Below are 19,428 nucleotides of genomic sequence, written 5' to 3'. Positions count from 1 at the left end.
ATTAGTTTGCAGCATATTGAGCATCATGATTAAATTATCCTGCATAATTAAGATGTTCAGATGTAAACAAAGTGTGTGAAATGAATGCCATTCTAGTGTTCACAGTGGTGGTGATAGGAACCAGACGTCTGAAGAGATAGCGTCTGTAAAAGCTACCTCTCAGAAAGTTATTACATAAAAAGGTTAGGATTAGGTTGCCTGATGCCTGTTTTATGATAGTTTTGAGGGAAGGTTTTGGTCTAAAACATATTTTTCAAGTCCAGTCATGTTGGAGAGGTGCATGCAGGGCGTTATAAGGCAAAATATTTACATTTTTATTTTTATTATAATCACTACACTACATATACAATTCAAAGGGCACATCTATGTTTACTGGTTGTTTTGAAGTGTAAATAAACTGTCTGTATTTGTGTTGTAGACATGGAGACCTTTAGTTCCTATCAACATCTCAGTGAATGAATTATGCAGAGATTTTAAAAAATTGATGGAATTCCCCTTTAATGTTTGCTAGTGGTTCATCTTGTGATAAACCCTCTGAGGTCATGCTGGTATATTTATTCTTCTCTTCAAGATATACTGTTAAAAATGAGAGTAACTGATTACATGGCTTTTCTTGAGTTGGCTCAACTTGAGGACCAGAGTTCACACAACTCAAACTTCTTAGTTGAGTCAAAAGTTCTCTTAATTTTTAAGTTCATCTCAGTGAGGTAAATAAACTGAACATGGTTTTATACTCAACTTCCTCACTAGTCAGGACTCTTTCCATCACACAATCCTGCTAGGCTTTTTTCCTCTTACGCACTTACGGATGGCTGTGGCATCGCTGGGGCTCAAACCCACAGCCTCCTCTGCGGGTGATGGCTTAGTCCACTGGTAATATACTGGAGTAAATATTTGTTGTTTTAACTTTAAAACATGGCATTTGCTGTCTAATAATTCATCCCAACATCAGGAGGTTGTGAGTTTGAATCCCAGCAATGCCACAGCTGTCCATATCTGAAAGCCTAAGAGGAAAGTATGCCAGATGGGACTGTGTGATAGAAGGAGCGCCAGCTAGTGGGGAAACTGAGTGAAAAACACAAATTCAGGTTTGTTTATCTATCTGAGTTGCAGACCTAGAAACAGTAGCTGGGAGACTTTTTGACGCAACTGCAAAGTTTGAGTTGTGTGAACTCTGGTGTCCTCAAGTTGAGTCAACTCAAGAAAAGCCATGTAATCAGTTACTATATCAGTTTAAGCTGAACAGACTTCTAATTTTTTTTACAGTGTATCTAAAACATTTGATGACCGATCATGTCTGCAAGATAGTTTGATATGGTCAGAAATATAAAACTCCAAAAGTTTTTATTTATTCATTTTTTTATGAGTAATTCTTTTCAAATTAGAGTTATGTGTTTATAAAAATCTAAATGAGCAAACGGTAAATATTGGTGTCTTATGACACCCATATACTGGGCCTGGAACCTTTGTTGATTTATCAATATTTATCAATGATGGCCATGAAATCAATAAATAGAATTAATAGAATAAATAGTCATTTTTTTCCTGTATGTTGTACCCATGAGCGCTCTACTGTCCAAACCAGTAACCCAAACTCCACATCATTCACACATATAACAAGGGTTTGCCTTGTGCGCCACAGCATGAGTGAATATGGGTCCCTGGTAATGCAGATGGATACTATTTTAGGGGCATAACTGGGAGAGTTGGGAGAATTCCTGGTGGGCCGATAGCTTTCTGGGCTGGTCACTGTGAGCTGATGTAGAAACTCACACATGTGAGAACTCTTAGACAAACTACACCTATGTTACGTCCATGTGAATCATGCTAATCAGTAATTTAGGGTTTAAGCAAGACCTCCCACCTCAAGCCATACAGCCCCTGTTTGCTGATTGTAACTGTGTCTCGTACAGTGGATAGAGAATAGATGAAGCTGAGGTTAACTTCTCATTTCCCGTTCCACCTTAAATGATGTAGCAGTTAAATTCAACACAATGGTGTGAATCTGTTGTTGGCTAACACAGCAGGCAGCTCTACAGAGGTCATTACTTTTTTTGCATTACCGATGTAACAGATTTCATATGTGAATCATATGAAGATGGCAAGAACTGCAAGAAAACAAGGCAGCACCAAAAAAAAAAAACGACAAAAAGCTGCTTGAGGAGGATGAAGACATATCCGAGCAGGTGGGCAGTGAGAAACGCTGACCTTAATTTACTTAGCTAGCATTCATTTGTAGCATATTGAGTGTCATGATGATGTCACATTTAAGATAAAAACTTTTGCCAATTTTCATTTTATCACTAGCTAATAAAAGTAAGAGATGGAGAAGCAGAATAGCAGGATAAATACAGTTAGAGTTTAAAGGGGAACTCCACCGATTTTCTACTTAATTAAATGGTTAAGATGTAAACAAAGTTATTCAGAGTGGTTTAGTGTGAAATGCTCCATTTTAACACTTTAATTTTCTCACCAAAAACACAAAGGAATTTTTTTTGGTATTTTTCATTTGTTTGGGGCAATAATAAAAACAATTGGTGTTTTTTTTTTCCTTGTTTTTTTTTGACCCCACAGTTTTTTAAATATTCACGTCTGCCAAACTGTCGAGACGGCACTTTGTGGCACATATAGTGACTCAAAATGTGCTCTACCAAATGGTTGAGCAGAATTTAATAGGGCTAGAGAAATTTACAGTCAGAATTGTTCGCAGTGGTGGTGATAGGAACCAGACGTCCACCACTAAAAGCTCCCTCACAGAACGTTATTATGTGAACTGGTTATGAATTCACTGTCTGGTGCCTGAGATATTGTTTTATGATAGTTTTATGATCGTTATAGTCCCCAAAGAAAACTCTTTTTTTCCAGGTTTGCCACTATTTTCCATCATCAACAGTCCATATAAACTCAGAAGACTCGTGTAGGTTCACTGGTGGTTTTGGATAGTAAATGAAATGTCTATATTTGTATTGTAGTCATGGTGACCCCTGGTTCCTATTACCACCACTGTGAAGACATCTGAGTCTCTACAATCAACAATTTCACACCAAACCACTCAGAATGACTCTGTTTACATCTCAAACACTGAATTATTCAGACATTTTGAAAAATCGGTGGAGTCCCAATTGAAGGTGGGCTGGTCATGTCATGTCATGTAACCCCCAGTATGAACACAACACTCCAGCCCTGCACTGCCACACTCATCACAAACAGCATTTTTCATTCTTAACCCGTCTGTGCCTGAATGTTCCCTGTGATTTTATACTCATTGACATACTACCAGGGACAAATTCAAACAGGGTCAACACTGAATACACTGGTATACAAACTAAAGCTGCCACATGGCTTAAAATTATAGTTTAATATTTAGGTGTCATGACGTCTTTTCACTTTTACAGATTTAACATGCAACATGTCCAATGCACTTTTTATTTTGTATCTGAATGACTCTGTTTACATCTTAACCAATGAATCTCCCAGTAATTTTGAAAAATCGTTGGAATTCCCCTTTGAGTAAAATGTAAGAGTAAATGCACAAAGCAGTCAGTCCAGTTAATTAGAAACTCACTCAAATAAATTTAATGCAATTTACTTGAATTCATGAACGTACAGATTCCTCAGTCAAGTCTCTTAGAAGCTACTTAACACCTTTTTGTGGAACCACATGACATTTTTAAGTAAATTTAACCTGTAATTTTTTTAGAGAGCTCAGCACGCCAAAATGACCAAACAAAAGCAACCATGAGTTCTGATGTGAAAGATGTCATTAGCTTTAATGAGCACATTTTCAAACCTTAACATGCATTTTTTTGTCTGACTGACTCGACAGTTTCTGTCGCCCCCCTCTGGTGACAGAAACTGTCATACTGAATATGTAACTGTACAATACCAAGTTTTAAATTAACAAAAAAAATCGATAATTTTGTCCTAGATTGTTGAATTCTCACTCTCAGCCCCTCCAATATACAAGATTTTCACCAATACTGATGTCACGTGTCCCTCCGGCTCCAACTCACACAAGAACTCCATTTCCCAGAGTCCCCTGGGAGATCATGTGACTGTTACACTTCTGTAATCCACCATTCACAGTCATCTGAATACTGATCTGTTGTACCTGCTCTGTTTGCCATGTGACCAGTCTTAGTTTAGTTAAAAGCCCAGGCTTGGGGTCAGTTACTTTGTGAGCTGTTGCTTCTCTTGGTGAGTTACTGATGGTTTCCTGTTTGATATTCTTGCCTTATTTTGCACTTGACCCCATTTCTGGATTTTCCGACTTTGCCTTTTTGGCTTTGCCCTTTTTGGATCTGGTTGCTCTTGTTATGTTTGTCCTTTTCTGTCTTTTGTCTTTTTTGGATCTGACCTATGCCTGTTCACTGACTATGATTTCAGCCATATCCTTTACAATTAAAGCCTCATTGCTTGTTTTGTGCATCAAGCGTCTGGCTGGTTCTGTCACGTTACAACTAATCAATAAAACTTTAATTTCAGCTGATTTTATTAACCAACCGGTCAGTCAGAACCTACTAAAAGGGCTAGAATTCCAATATGGTTCATCAGATCATTTGAGACCTCAACATCGGGCCGTGTCCCAATTCAGGGACTGCGTCCTTCGGGGTCTGCATTTGAAGGCCAATTGTGTCACAGCAGCGCGTCTAGGCCGTCCCTTTTCGAATATGCGGCCAGCCAACATATTCTGAGGTTCATTGCGTGCCGGTGAGGATTCGAGAACATGGCAGCGTCCGCAGAGGAGGCTTAGCTTCAGACCACATTGGCTTTGAAAAAAGCCAATGTGGTCTGAAGCTAAACTTACACTAACGTTTCATTTTGTTTTAGGGAGCAAGGAGCCGACAGAGAGAAGCACCTCCAGCTCTAATAAATGAAAAAATAAAAACTAAAATCAAAGTTTCTGGTTCTGTCTTTAAAGAACTTTTAAAGAACTTGACAGGAGCGGCGTTTCGTAACAGGGAACAGTGGTGCTGTGACACAAACAGGAAATCTGCCGTAGAGCAGACCGTCTTATTTCGGTGCAGCCTTCGAAGGACAAGCCTTCATAGACCACGTCCTTCGAAGGATGCAGCCCCTGATTTGAGACACAGCTGTTAACACTCAATAAAGCTGTTAATACTTAATATAGAAGTGAATATGATAAAATTAAAACTGACCGTCTACTCATGGACACTGTTTCATTTTATGTGCTGGTAGACAGATTTGACACACTGTCCGATTACTTACGGACTGCACTGTACCTTATATCAGCCTTATAGCGGCAGCTTGGGCCATCACTCCATATATTAAAGGTCTCTTCTCTCCTGAGGAGCAGATCTGAGCCACCAGAGAGAACGAGCGCTTCCTCAGTCGTCTTCCTCAGGAGCTGACCTTTAAGCTCTATTCGGTGCAGATGTCACTGTGATGCCTGATCTGACAGACACACACCCTAAACACACACACTCTGAGACACACCTCTGTCTCAGACCCCCCTGTGGCCTCTCTCGCTTGCACGAAGCCGCTTTTGACACTCTGCTATCACTTTGGTGTATGATTTATTAATCTGTTTTGTTGCTTGAGAACATTTTGTTTGTTTTTTGAGGTTTTTGTACCAGTTTTTAAAATTATTATATTCTAAAAAAATCCTAAATCACTGATTCCGCACTGAAATATTTAGCTGAAACGCCGCATGAAAGATTGAAGTGTATTTGTCTTAATCTGTCTTCACTCATCATTAGGGCTACTAACAAATACGTCTGTAATTAATTAATCTGTAGTTTATTACATGTTTAGTCAATTAATTGAACCATTATTGAACCAGTGAGTGTCATAACCCCTTTAAGGGTTAAGATTAATAACTGAGTAATAAGCCAATAGTTCAAGAGATTAAATAAAGTAGCGCATGAATTTTTTCTGTCATCTATAGATTATTATTTGATTAGTCAACTAATCAAACCATTATTGAACCAATGCACATAATAGCCCTGTTAAGGATTAATAACTGAGTAATGAGCCAATAGTTTAAGAGATTAAATATATGGTGCCTTAATTTTCTTCATGATCTACAACCCCATTTCCAAAAAAGTTGGGACGCTGTGCAGAATTTAAATAAAAATAGGATGCAAATCATGTAAACCATATTTTTACAGGAAAATACTACAAATACAATAAATCAAATGTTGAAACTGAGAATTTTTTTGTTTTTTGAAAAATATATGCCCATTTTGAATTTGATGCCAACAAACACATTCCAAAAAAGTTGGGATGGGGGCCTGTTTACCACTGTGCTTCATCACCTCTTCTTCTAACAACACTCTGTAAGCGTTTGGGAACTGAGGAGACGCTGCTGCAGTTTAGAAAGTGAAATGTTTTCCTGTTCTTGTTTGATACAGGATTTCAGCTGTTCAACAGTTCTGGATCTCTTTTGTCATTTTTTATTTCATAATACGCCAAATGTTTTCAGTGGTGACAGGTCTGGACTGCAGGCAGGTCAGTTTAGCTCCTGGACTCTTTTAATACGGAGCAATGCTGGTGTAATACATGCAGAATGTGGGTTGACATTGTCTTGCTGAAATAATCAAGGCCTTCCCTGAAAAAGACGTCGTCTAGATGGCAGCATATGTTGCCAAGACATGTATATATCATTCAGCATTAATGGTGCCTTCACAGATGTGCACGTCACCCATGCCATGTGCACTAATGCCCCCCATACCATCATGAATACTGGCTTTTGAACTGTTCACTGATGAAAAGCAGAAGTTCTTTGCTGTTTTATTTTGAGAAACGTTATTCTTGAATTGTTGCACTATTTGCCCACACAGTCTTTCACAGAGTGGTGAATCCCTCATCTTTACTTCTGAAAGCCTCTCTGAGATGCTCTTTTTACATCCAATCATGTTACTGACCTGTTGCCAATCAACCACAGTGTTTTTTTTTTTAGCATTACACAACTTTACCAGCCTTTTGTTGACTCCGTCCCAACTTTTTGGAACGTGTTGTTAGCATCAAATTCAAAACGGGCAAATATTTTTCAAAAAACAATAAAATTTCTCAGGTTTAATATTTGATATGTCGTCTTTGTACTATTTTTAATAAAATATAGGGTTCAAATGATTTGCACATCATTGTATTTTGTTTTTATTTACATTTTGCACAGCGTCCCAACTTTTTGGAAATTGGGTTGTACACTTGGGGTTTAGGGTTTGGGACAGACGCTTAGAAAGTGCCTAGAAATTATGATTTTATATATATTTAGCCTATTACTGTCTCTATAAATGTCTTGTGAAACACCTGGACAGGTCACCAGTCCATCGCAGGGAAGACATATATACATGTGTATATATATGACATTTTTCTGATCTGGGACATAATAAAAGCTCATAGCGAATGCTAAGCATTAATTATAATGATGACAAAGGTTAATCATTGTGCTACTGTTGTCTAATTATTAAGATTATAAAGATTATTTAGCTTCTATCTGTCTTCCATCTTGGTCTGAGTGTGTGATTTGGACTCTAAGGCCTTTCGTCACCCTCACTGTGGGACCTAAAGGCGAGATAGTGAAGAGAAATGGAGAAGCGACAACCCATTTCATCTCTCTCTCTCTCTCTCTCTCTCTCTCTCTCTCTCTCTCTGCCTCAGCTTGTCTTCTGATAACTACCTCTCTCTCTCTCTCTCTCTGTCTCTCTCTCTCTTTCTCTCTCTTTCTTTCCCTTCCTCAACACAATCTCCAACCCCTCCCCTCTTTCTCTGGACGGATCGATGGTGGCATGCTGGGGCAGCCCGGTGCGGGTAGGGGGGCGAGGGGGGACGCTGGCCCTTCCTCTCACCCTCATCACCCTCCCTCCCCTCCCGCTGCGCTCCGAGGACAGGCTCTGCTGGGGAAACAATCAACACACTTACCCAGGAGCCAGGCCATTTCCTCCTGCTCCATACACCGTGCCAAACACGCTCGGATCTGCGGGCATCCTGAGGTATGTAGACTGCGCTGCCCACTAATGACATCAAGGAACGGTTACTCAGCCCGGTTCAGCCAAATGCAGTGACCTGTAAGGACCATTATACTGAATTAGTTCAAATTACAGTCTCACAGTAAAATTAAAAAATAATTATGTATGCAAACCACAGATATTTACAAAGATAATGATATGATTTGATTAAAGCCAAGACATTAATAGAGATAGCAATAAACTAAGGTGCTTTCTACTGGGAGTGTCTGTCCCAAACCCTAAGCCCTAAATTTACGCTTGTGAAAATAACAGTCGTAAATATTTATTTATTTATATCAACATTTATTTATATTATTATATATATTTATATCAACAATATCTCAAAGAATTTTATATATGTATATATATATATATATATATATATATATATATATATATATATAATGTGTGTGTGTGTGTGTGTGTATGTAAAATAATTTTTCAATGTTTTCTTTTTAAGATTTTTTTTGAAAGAATTGAAAGACTTTTTAAAAAAAAATTTTTTTAAATATAAAAAACCTCATAAATGCTGTTTCGCGTTTTCATGTCATTTCCAAAACACAGATTTTTTGTCTGCAGACGGAGGCTTATTTTAGCCACGCCCCTGCTTTTAAGAGCAGGAAGTGAGACTGCATCCCTGTCCCTCATGGCCACATGTTGAGCAATTAGATCCCATTGTTTTGAAGTAAATGTGTCCCAAAGTCTGAAAATCAGTGTGGAACATGAAGAATTGTCACTACCGAAACACATACTTTCTGCAGTTCAGTAAACTTTTTGTGTTTTAATGAAAAATATGATGATTTTATGTGTGAACAGCTGTTCGAAGGTGTGTTTGCTGGTCATATACTGGCTATTATTTTTGAGTTTTGCAGAAAATGAGCTAAAATTGTCACCACCGAAACAGTCACTACTGAAACATTTAATAAAGTTTTGGTAGGGTTATGATTGTTTTATTGGTGACAAAATGGAATGTGCAATTATTTGTTTTAATAAAATAAACGTAATTCAGATATAGGCTCACTCAAAGCAAAAGGATTATAGTCTAAAGTCCAAGATCAGTTAAAGGTCCTAAATGGGTTTTGAACTCTGATTTTAAGCCAGTTCAGTAGAATTCAATATTGGAATTTAATATAATTCCATATATATTATAGAGACAGCAGTACCAATACAATTTCTTCTTTGCCAATGCCAGTACTAAAACCTTCATTATCAGCTTAGATCGATGCTGATCTGATATTTTTAATTAAAAAATTCACTCACTCACTCTCTCATGTTTAGCAGGCTGAAGATCTTCCACAAGGGGGCGCAATTAACACTCATGTAGTTTTAGTTTTCCATAAAAGTAGTGCTCATATTTTATATTGCGACCTTTTTTTGTAAAAACAAAAAGCCATCTAAGATTGTGACATTACAGTGATTTTTATTTAGCTTTGCATTGTCCCTAACAACACCCCTTAAAATCAGAGTAATGCATGGCCTCATGTGGCTTATTGCTTTATAACACACTTCTATAACGTAGGAATAACTCAGCACGGCCAGTTTGCATTGTTTTGTGTGTAGTTACTGAATAAAAGACAAGGCAAGTTTATTTATATAGCACCTTTCATATCCCGCTGTCATTCAAAGTGCTTTACAAATGAGAAAATACAGAGTTGCTTAAAAAAAACGAGAATAGAAATTAAAAACATGATTGAAACATGATTAAAACAATCGATTGAAATGAGAAAATCATTAAACTAAGAATAAAATTAGAAATCAAATTAAGATGATTGTAAAAAAATGTATTAATTATTTTTTTTTATAGTTTGAAACAAATCGTTATAAACCTTAGGTGTTTATGCTGGAATCATTTACTTGCACATGTATCTGCAACAGAATTGGCTTTATATGATTGAAATGAGTGATTTCAATTGAGTGAATGGTGTATAAGTGTGATCACCATGTGAGAATGAAAATATCAGCCTATTTATTCCTTAAATAATACCCTTTGAAATGCCTGAGATACCAGTGATGTAGATATAGATGAACATTAATCGAGTCCACCGTTATTGATATGGTCGCTATGACTTGGACGAATGGAGCTATAGTTATTGCCCTGCACGCTTGTGCACTCTACTATCCTCTTTGATTAAGAGAGCTGTTTTATATGCATTAGACCAAAGCATAAATCACAAACACAGCGGGGGCGAGGATGCTAATTTCCCCTGAAAAGAGGACTAATACGCCTCATAATTCTCGTGTAATGTGTGAATCGGGCCTGAACCGTGCAATTAACTCCCCACGAGGGAAAGACAACGTCTTGATTCACTTGCTCTGCCGTCCTCAGTCATTAGGACGCTCTCACGCGCGCTCCGGCCGGCCCCTCGTCCTTGCTGGCAATTAGTATATATTACGCAGTTAATGAGCAGGGCATGTAAAAGTCAGTGGAGTGGCAAATTCAAGGCAGTTGCTGAATCATAGTTGGTGGATGACGAGGTGGGGGAGCAGCTGACTGCGTTGTTTACCTGTTTTAAGCGTGATTTGGGGCTGAAAGGAGAAGCCATGGAGGAAAAGCATGTATCTCTGAGGAAAACTGAAGAAAAGACGTAGGAATATTCGAAATTTAATTGTGTTCTGTTTCTATTTTTGAGAACATATTTTTAGAATTCAATATCAACAACTAATTCACAACTCATTTTCACACCTTTTGAACACGCTAGATGCCCTGCCACACTTTGTGGGCCGAATATTTCATGATGAATCAATTAATGAAAAACTGTTACTGAGAATACAATAATGTTATATTAAAGGGCCCATATTCTGTATTTTTCTTGTGTTGTTTTTCTTTGTGATGTGTGCCAAAGCAGTCATAATTCATTTTTTTACACGACTGCTTTCGCTCCTATCCTTATCCCTCGGAATTAAACAGGCTGCTTATGTCGCTGTGCCTTTAAGACTCTTATATGTAAATGAGCTCTATTCTGATTGATTCTGTATTGTGCCTCATTCAAAAAGCAGCCTGGACTGAAACACTCCTTACAAGGTCAGCATGAATGGGCAGGGCTAAACTGAAAAGCAGGCTGAAAAGATGGATATATGTGAACCTGTTGGTTTTTGTGACATCACAAAGACAATGAATTTAAAATGGGCTCTTTTTTGCAGTGTGGCTTCCATGTATGGAATGTACAGACTGGAAAGTAAACAGTACACTTCAATGACATTTACATACTACATTAAGCTCTTTTAGTGAGGGAAATTGAGCTTTCCATGATATGAGCCCTTAATGTATGTTAAAGTTAATAGGGAATTCCACTGATTTTTAAAATGTCTGCATAGTTCAATCATTGAGATTTAAATAAAGTCATTCTGAGTGGTGTGATGGAAACAGATTTCCGAAGAGTTTAAGGCCTCTAAAAGCTCCCAGACAGAAAGCTAAAACATAGTCCTGAATACGTTGCCTGATGCCCGAGACATTGTTTTACAATAGTTTGTAATTTTGAGATAAGGTTTTGGCCTGTCTGTCTGTCTGTCTTTCTCTCTATCTATCAAGCTATCTATCAAGCTGTCTGTCTGTCAGTCTGTCTGTCTGCCTGCCTATCTGTCTATCTAGCTGTCTGTCTATCTGTCTATCGGGCTATCTATCTATCTATCTATCTAGCTGTCTGTCCATCTGTCTATCTAACTATCTATCTATATATCCTGTATATCTATCGAGCTATCTATCGAGCTGTCTGTCTTTCTGCCTGTCTGTCTATCTATCAATCTATCTATATATCTATATATCTATCTATCAAGCTGTCTGTCTGTCTGTCTGTCTGTCTATCTATCTATCTAGTCTAGTCTGTCTATCTATCTATCTATCTATCTATCTATCTATCTATCTATCAAGCTATCTATCAAGCTGTCTGTCTATCTATCTATCTATCTATCTATGGAGCTATCTATTGAGCTGTCTGTCTGTCTTTCTGTCTGTCTATCTATCTATCTATCTGAATGTCTGTGTCTATCTACCTATCTATCGAGCTGTCCATCGAGCTGTCTGTCTGTATGTCTGTCTATCTACTGAGCTGTGTGTATGTCTGTCTATCTATCTATCTATCTATCTATCTATCTATCTATCTGAATGACTGTGTCTATCTACCTATCTATCTATCGACCTGTCTGTCTGTCTGTCTGTCTGTCTGTCTGTCTGTCTATCTACCTATCTATCGAGCTGTCCATCGAGCTGTCTGTCTGTCTATCTACTGAGCTGTGTGTCTGTCTGTCTGTCTGTCTCTGTCTGTCTATCTATCTATCCATCTGTCTGTCTGTCTGTCTGTCTGTCTGTCTTTCTGTCTGTCTGTCTGTCTATCTATCTATCTATCTATCTATCTATCTATCTGAATGACTGTGTCTATCTACCTATCTATCTATCGACCTGTCGTCTGTCTGTCTGTCTGTCTGTCTGTCTATCTATCTACTATCGAGCTATCTATCGAGCTGTCTGTCTGTCTGTCCGTCTATCTGTTCTATGTCTGGTAGAGAACAGAAGATGTCTCTGCTGACCATCCCCGACTCTGTGAGTGAGATCTCTAACAGGTGTCTGAGTCCTCTGAGCTGGTGTGGTATTAGTTAAATCAGGTGCCTAAAGGACACTGGTCTTTCATTTATTGAGATTAAGGCATTGCCCCCCCCCTCACCCCCCCCCGTTGGAGATTCTCTAATGCAGTGCTGCCGGACTCGGGATATAATTTTTTTCTTTACAATCTACTTAGAAATGATTTATCGATCGTGGCCTCTCCCTTCATAGAGAATTAGCCAGCCTTTTTGGGAAATCACTTTTTCTCACCTATCGTGTGTGTGTGTGTGTGTGTGTGTGTGTGTGTGTGTGTGTACACATGTGCAAATGGACCCATGCAGTTAACAGGGTGGTAGAACTGACTTTGTGGAGGATGGGTGGGGGGTCATGCTGCTTTGGTCTTTGTCTGTGGTCTGTTTCTTTAATCTGGTGTGTGTGGTATTGACAGATTGGAAACAATGGAAGTTAGAAAGCCAGTTCTGGGGTTTGCAACATCGTCTTTGTGTGCATTTTAACTCCAGGTTACCCAGTTCTACCACATCTAACAGATAACCCTGTGACATAATGTGAAGGAGAACAGTACTTTAGGTAGATAGGAAGAGAGAAAGTACAGCCCGATTGGTATGAAATGATGTGATTCTAATAACAGTTCTGAGGAGGTAAAAATTGAACCAATAATATTGGCCAATGTAATTTTATATGATCAAAAATGTGCTAAACTCGTTTTAACTAGACAGTGCTCAGTGATTCTGTTGTCAGTTCTCAGTTTACCAACCCCAAATTACCAGCCTGTTTTGGAGGTTCCTACAGAACACCACTGGTGACATCCTGTATAAATTAAAGTAATGCGTGACCACGACATGGGAACAAGATAATCAAGTCATGGCCACGACTTAGTAAGGCGTGGAAATGAGGTCCTACTGCATGGGCACAACTTAGTAAGGTGTGGGAGCAAGATCCTAACGCGTGGCCAGTACTTAGTATAGCATGATCTCATTCGTACACCTTACTAAGTAGTGGCCACAACTTAATTATCTCATTCCCACACCTTACTAAGTCGTGGCCACACGTTAGGATCTCATTCCCACACATTAATAAAGCGTGGGCACGCGTTAGTTTTATTTATATGTTATTTTATTTATATTTATATGTCACCAGCAGGGCTACGTAGGTCCCGCAGCTGTCTTATGCATCTTTTATACCTTTGAAGGAATATTTCAATGGAAACATGATTTACAGGAAAAAATGAAAGTAATTTTCATCTTTGTAGGTAAGCAAGCAAGCCAGTTGTTATTTTTTTGCCATCCTTTCGCCCCTCATTGCTCACTAGCAGCTCAACAGAGTTACAGTATGTCATACACAGAGAGCCAACAGTGTCCTGGTTCATCTGATAACAGAGTTACAGGGAGATCTATTTTATTTAATTGCAAAAAATGATTAATTTTCACTCTATTGGTGGGGTGGCCACTAGGTGGCCTGCTGAAAGAGACTGCATAATATACACATTGTAGCACAGGGGGGTGGAGCTTTTTGTTTGTTTCTGTCAATGAATTTTACTTTGCTAATTAGTTAATTAGCCTTTTGTATGAGTGTGTGTGTTAAACCATGTTATCCTAACACTAAATGTTAGTATTGGCTGCACTTAATGTATTTGTTGTTATTGAAACCATGATGATGTTTTGTGTTCAGCCTGTATTTCAGTGAAAAAATGAGCAATTGCTGTCAGTTCAGACACAATAAAATCTTGGAAATAAATACTTTTTCTCACATCAGAGATGTCTGTTAAAAAACAAATGACCAAATATAGGACAAGAGCTCAGTACTGACCGATATTGTTGGTGAACTGACACAGTCAATTTAGCATATCGGGAAAAAGTGTGCCATAACTTTTTCACAGGGCTGTTTTGTGTTTTAATTTTCCTGATATGTTAAATTCAGTAAATAAACAGTAGTTGTTCATTAAAATGTGCAGGAGTGTGTTCTCTGTAGAGGATGTGTTCACTTATTTACATTTGTAGAAAGAGACTGGGCCCATAGTTATATGGATGTACTGTATTCATCTCAAGGGTAAACGTCAGGGCTATAGCAGCAAAAAGCATTGAGAATGTCTACACATTGTACATAAACACATAGTTACATACTACACATTTTTAAATGGGCAGCTGAAATGTACATTTTTAGCAGTACAGCTTACCTTTAACATACACAGCATAGAGTTCACAAAGGATAAAGGATTCCACTTCTTGTTTGGGAACTTGGAAGTTGGGATATAAATACATCCAATAAATAATCCTAAGCCGTGTGTGTGTGTGTGTGTGTGTGTGTGTGTGTGTGTGTGTACACACTCTGACACTGTAAGGTCCGGATGATGCAGCGTTGGTGCAGGTATTAAAAACTATTCGTCAGTGTCAGCCTGCAGACAGGTCCCGGCTACAGCCCGCCCCGACGGCCAATCAGCACGCAGCCCCCGTCGCCAGCGGTGACTGACCAAAGAGCCAGGAGGATGTTGTGGCTTAAAGGGGAATTCCACTGATTTTTCAAAATTTCTGCATGATTCTATGGTTGCGATGTAAACAGTCATTCAGGGTGGTTTGGTGTGAATTACAGACACATTTCTTTACAGTGTTGGTGATAGGAACCATGACTACAACACAAATATAGACATTTTATTAACTACTCAAAACCACCAGTGAACCTACACGAGTCTTCTGAGTTTTATGTGTAACGTTGATGAGGGTAAAATATCCATTAAGTAAAAAATTTATTAATTTTTTGTACCCGTCCAGCATGAACTGATGAAACAGTAATATATTTACCCAAGTACTAATGTATCAGACACCAGGCAGTGTATTTATAACCATTTCATGTAGTAACTTTCTGTGAGGGAGCTTTTAGAGGTGGACGTCTGGTTCCTATCACCACCACTGTGAACAATTCTGACTCTGTAAGTTTCTCTGGAGAAGAGCATTTCACACCAAACCACTCTGAAGAACTCTGTTTACATTTTAACTACTTAATTATACAGAACTTTGGAAAATCTGTGGAATTCCCCTTTAATTCAATGGTATATTTATTTACACTAAGTTAAGGACATATTTCTAGACAGCAAAGCACATTTGTATAGTGCTCTGGATAAGACTGTATGCTGAATGCCTAGAATTGAATCTTGAATGTAATAATGATAATTAAGACTCCTATTTTCAATTGCTTAACTGACGTGTGTGTAATTACTTGCGCTGGGCTTCTCCATTCATTTCAGCTCACTCGAATATATAGCAGAGTGGATAACTCCACTGCATCACGCTTTCATTCGCTTCAGTTGATTTTGTTTTAGGTTGTATTAGTTTAGCTGTTTGTTAATTTATTATTTTTATTTTTGTTTGTCATTTATTTTATTTTATAATCATTTTGCTATTTATCATTACTATTATTTTCTTAGCATTATTTTCTAATTATTTTTTTATTACCCTTCTTAGTTGTTTTATTTATTTATTTTATTATTAATGTGCGTAATAGTTTTATGTGATTGTTTTGACTTATAAATCTTGTGTCATAAAGTTTCCTTTTTTTTCTCTTATATACGTTTTAATCATTTTTTTTGGTCTTATTTATTTTCTTTATGTTTTCTATCATACATTTACTCTTTTCAGTCCCTTGTTTGTCTGTTTAAATGCTTGGCTACATTATAAATGAAGGTCACCATCAACGTAGTTTAAAAAGAAGTTGATCAATTGATGGAACATTTTTTTACGCCACTGGAAAACATCCTCCTTTACATTGTCAACACACATGGGTGTTGCTAGGCAATGTTATTTAGCGCCCCCCTTCCTAAGTAAATGTACTTCACTAGTCCATCTATAGTTTATTCTCATTCACAATATACTGTAATATCAGGGTGCGACCTGGGGGAGGCGCTGCTGCTGCTGCTGTAATGCAGTGCTGCCTGTGCTGCATTACCAGAGTTTGACTAACGTTCAGCCAATCATATCAGACCTCATACGTTGTAAGCCAATCATATCAGACCTGGGGGAGGGGCTCTGTTTATGCACAGCAAAGGAACCGTTAGCCAAGCTGTTGACAGGATTTTGGCTAAAATAAACATTTTTATTCAAAATCTGTAATATCCAGACTGACACAGTGTGAATCAGAGTGAATATCAATATGGATTTGTGGCAAATTATGGTCTGTATAGCTGGATATCTGTTTATCGGTTTCTTGTTGACTCTAGCTATCTAACTTTAGTTAACTTTGGGCTTAAGTGAGGTGAAGAAACGAGGCTAGGCGAACACTGACATTAGCTAACGAAGTAGCTGACAAGCCGATTATTTTAACCTCACTTCTTGGAGAGTGTGAACGAACATGGGGGACAGAAATAACGTCACTGACAGCTCTTTACATTCTTTGTTTTTTAGATTTCTCTTCAGTATTTGGAAACAGTGACACCAGTATCTGCCATATGTCGTTGTTTACCAAGTTAACGTCAGTGAAAAGGACGAGGCTGAATTTGCCTATTCGCCAGATTCTTATTCGAGTTTTCCAGAATGTAACTGCTGCAGCATTTAAGGTGGAACGGGAAAATTCACACAAGAAGCTGACTGAGCTTTGTGTGAAAAGGTCATCATAACAAAGTTTTCTATCCCTCAACTTGTAGATGTACATTAATAGGCAGAATCTCTGTCGAAGGCCAGCCAGATGAGAAGATTATAACAAAAAATAATAAATCGATTGGTCATCATTTCCTTGAGTTCTTGTAAATCTGAGTTTAATAACGTTAATGTATTACTCAACACAGGAAGAAGCTGAAGGAGACTGACAGGACTGAAGGGGCAGATCTGATGGAGGTTAGTGTTTAAGAAAGCGAGGGAGAGCTGTATAAACTTAAAATTAATACTGAATTTAACTTAGTATTTATATAGTATTTATCACCATGACCATGAAATTCTGTCAACTAGCTTATTAAACGGTCTTACAGAGCAAAATCAGACTGAACTGATGTCTAATCTGTGTTGGAATATTTAGGATCCTGCAGCTGATCTAAGAGAGAGGAGATGCACTGCTGGACTTCAGTGCCTTTGCTTGATCTGTGCCTGTTGTAAGTGGATGGATACAGTGTTTGTTATACCAGCATTGTGCTTAATACAGACTATGATGAGGCAGATCTACTGTGTGCCAACTGGACCAAATAACCATTTTTTGATATACTTATCACGGCTGATGTACTTGACATTTTCTGCCTGTTGCTACGCTAAAAGTGCATTATAAACATTTTTGGGGCCATTAAAAAAAGATTCTCTTTGGGGACCATGCCCCAGACCCCCTTAGTCCAGGCATAGCCCCCCTGTCCATGAACCTCTAGTGATGCCCCTGTCAACACTTGATGGATGGACCAATAGAAATCGTCCAAAATAGCTTATAAGAAAATGTTATTACATTAAAACATTTATTATGCATTTATTCATCCTCCTATATTGCTACACTCTTAAAAAATGGTTCTTCCAGGGTTCTTTAGGAAAGACAGTGGTTCTATATACAGCTATGAACATTCAAAGAACTGCATGTTTAACCCCTAAAATGACCAGGGCCCACCGGGGGGCTCAATTATTATTATTATTATTGTTATTATTATTATTATTATTGTAACTATTGTGCAGTTGAAGTACCATTGAAGTTGCATTGTAGTTATTGAATAATAAGCCTTAATATATAATAAGCCTGGGATTTGAAGGGGTTAAAGGGTTCTTTGCATGGTGAAATGGTGTCTTTGAGTGTTCATGGCTCTATATAGAACCATTGACTTTTACTGAAGAACCCTTGAAGAACCATATTTTTTAAAAGTGTACCATTTCAGCAATAAAGGGCTTTGTTATTCATCACTTATCAGATGTTGGTATCGGCATCGTCCACAATGAGGTACTTAACTATCGGCCCAGAAATCCTATATCGGTACATCCCTTATTATTCGTCCATCTCTCCTCCTTTCTTCTGACCCGTGCCTCTTCCTCTCTCCTCTTCCTCTCTCTCGCTCTGTCTCTCTGTAAGCTGCAGAAGGGCTATGGAGCAGCAGAAGGTCAGCTTGAGGATCGATGTACCAAAAAAAGAGAGAGAGAGTGAGAGAAAGAGAGAGACAGAGAGAGAGAGAGGGGGAAAAAAGCTACACACAAACTCACTCTCAATCAATGGCTTTTTATATTTATCTGAGGAGGACCAGCGGGGTCTTATAGTGTCTCGGGCATCAAAGAGCTTTTTCTAACACTCAGCTTTGATAGTCAACAGGCAACGACACAATCTCTCTGCCTTTTCTCTCTGATCCCGGGTGTCTGTGGCGTCGGACGGGTTAGGACTGCTGCACGGTTTGATAAAAGCTCTATACAGACTCAAGCGCTAAAAAATATATAATGTGTCGCCACCTAATACGACTCACTTCAATGAATTTGTTAGTCAGACTCAGTAAACAGAGACAAAATGTGAAAATAAAATGCTATTAGCTTAAATCTGTTGGTCAGTTTGTGAAATACATTAGAAATGTGTTACTCTCAGTAACATGACAAACACTGGGACCCCAAAGGGCTGTTTTTTCCTTATTTATATATATTATAATGAAGCTTGGTTGAAAAATGAAAAAAAAAAAAAACCTGAATGACTGAAATGATCACAAATTATTTTTTTTTCTAATATTTTTCAATTGAAGTGACCAAATTCTCATTACCGCATCACAGATTTGAAGAAAAATTTCTAAATAGTGCTTTTTCGCTCTAACTTTTCTTTTCATCATCTGTATACTGTGGTCAGAATAAGTACTTTAGAACTAATGATTAATATATACAGTTGCAAGCAAAAGTTTGGGCGCTCCTGGTCGAATGACGTTTGGTTGGTTTTTTAAGTGAACACACTTCTACACATTTTAATGTACAGTTACTGTTT

General features: G+C 38.1%; 1 protein-coding gene across 1 annotated transcript in view; it reads left to right on the top strand.

Annotated features, from left to right (window-relative positions):
• The first annotated feature begins 7,743 nt into the window (after nt 1-7,743).
• The window catches only part of pou6f2 (POU class 6 homeobox 2), a 211,116-nt gene continuing 199,431 nt past the window's right edge, over nt 7,744-19,428 (top strand). Inside the window, 2 exon segments of the mRNA XM_036558920.1 lie at nt 7,744-7,783; nt 7,786-7,955. Coding sequence (XP_036414813.1) covers nt 7,744-7,783; nt 7,786-7,955 — 210 coding nt within the window.

Source organism: Colossoma macropomum, unplaced genomic scaffold, assembly GCF_904425465.1.
Source record: "Colossoma macropomum unplaced genomic scaffold, Colossoma_macropomum, whole genome shotgun sequence".
NCBI classification, from domain to species: Eukaryota; Metazoa; Chordata; class Actinopteri; order Characiformes; family Serrasalmidae; genus Colossoma; species Colossoma macropomum.
The sequence above is the reverse complement of the archived record's forward strand: the minus strand, read 5'-3'. Positions and strand labels throughout refer to the sequence as shown.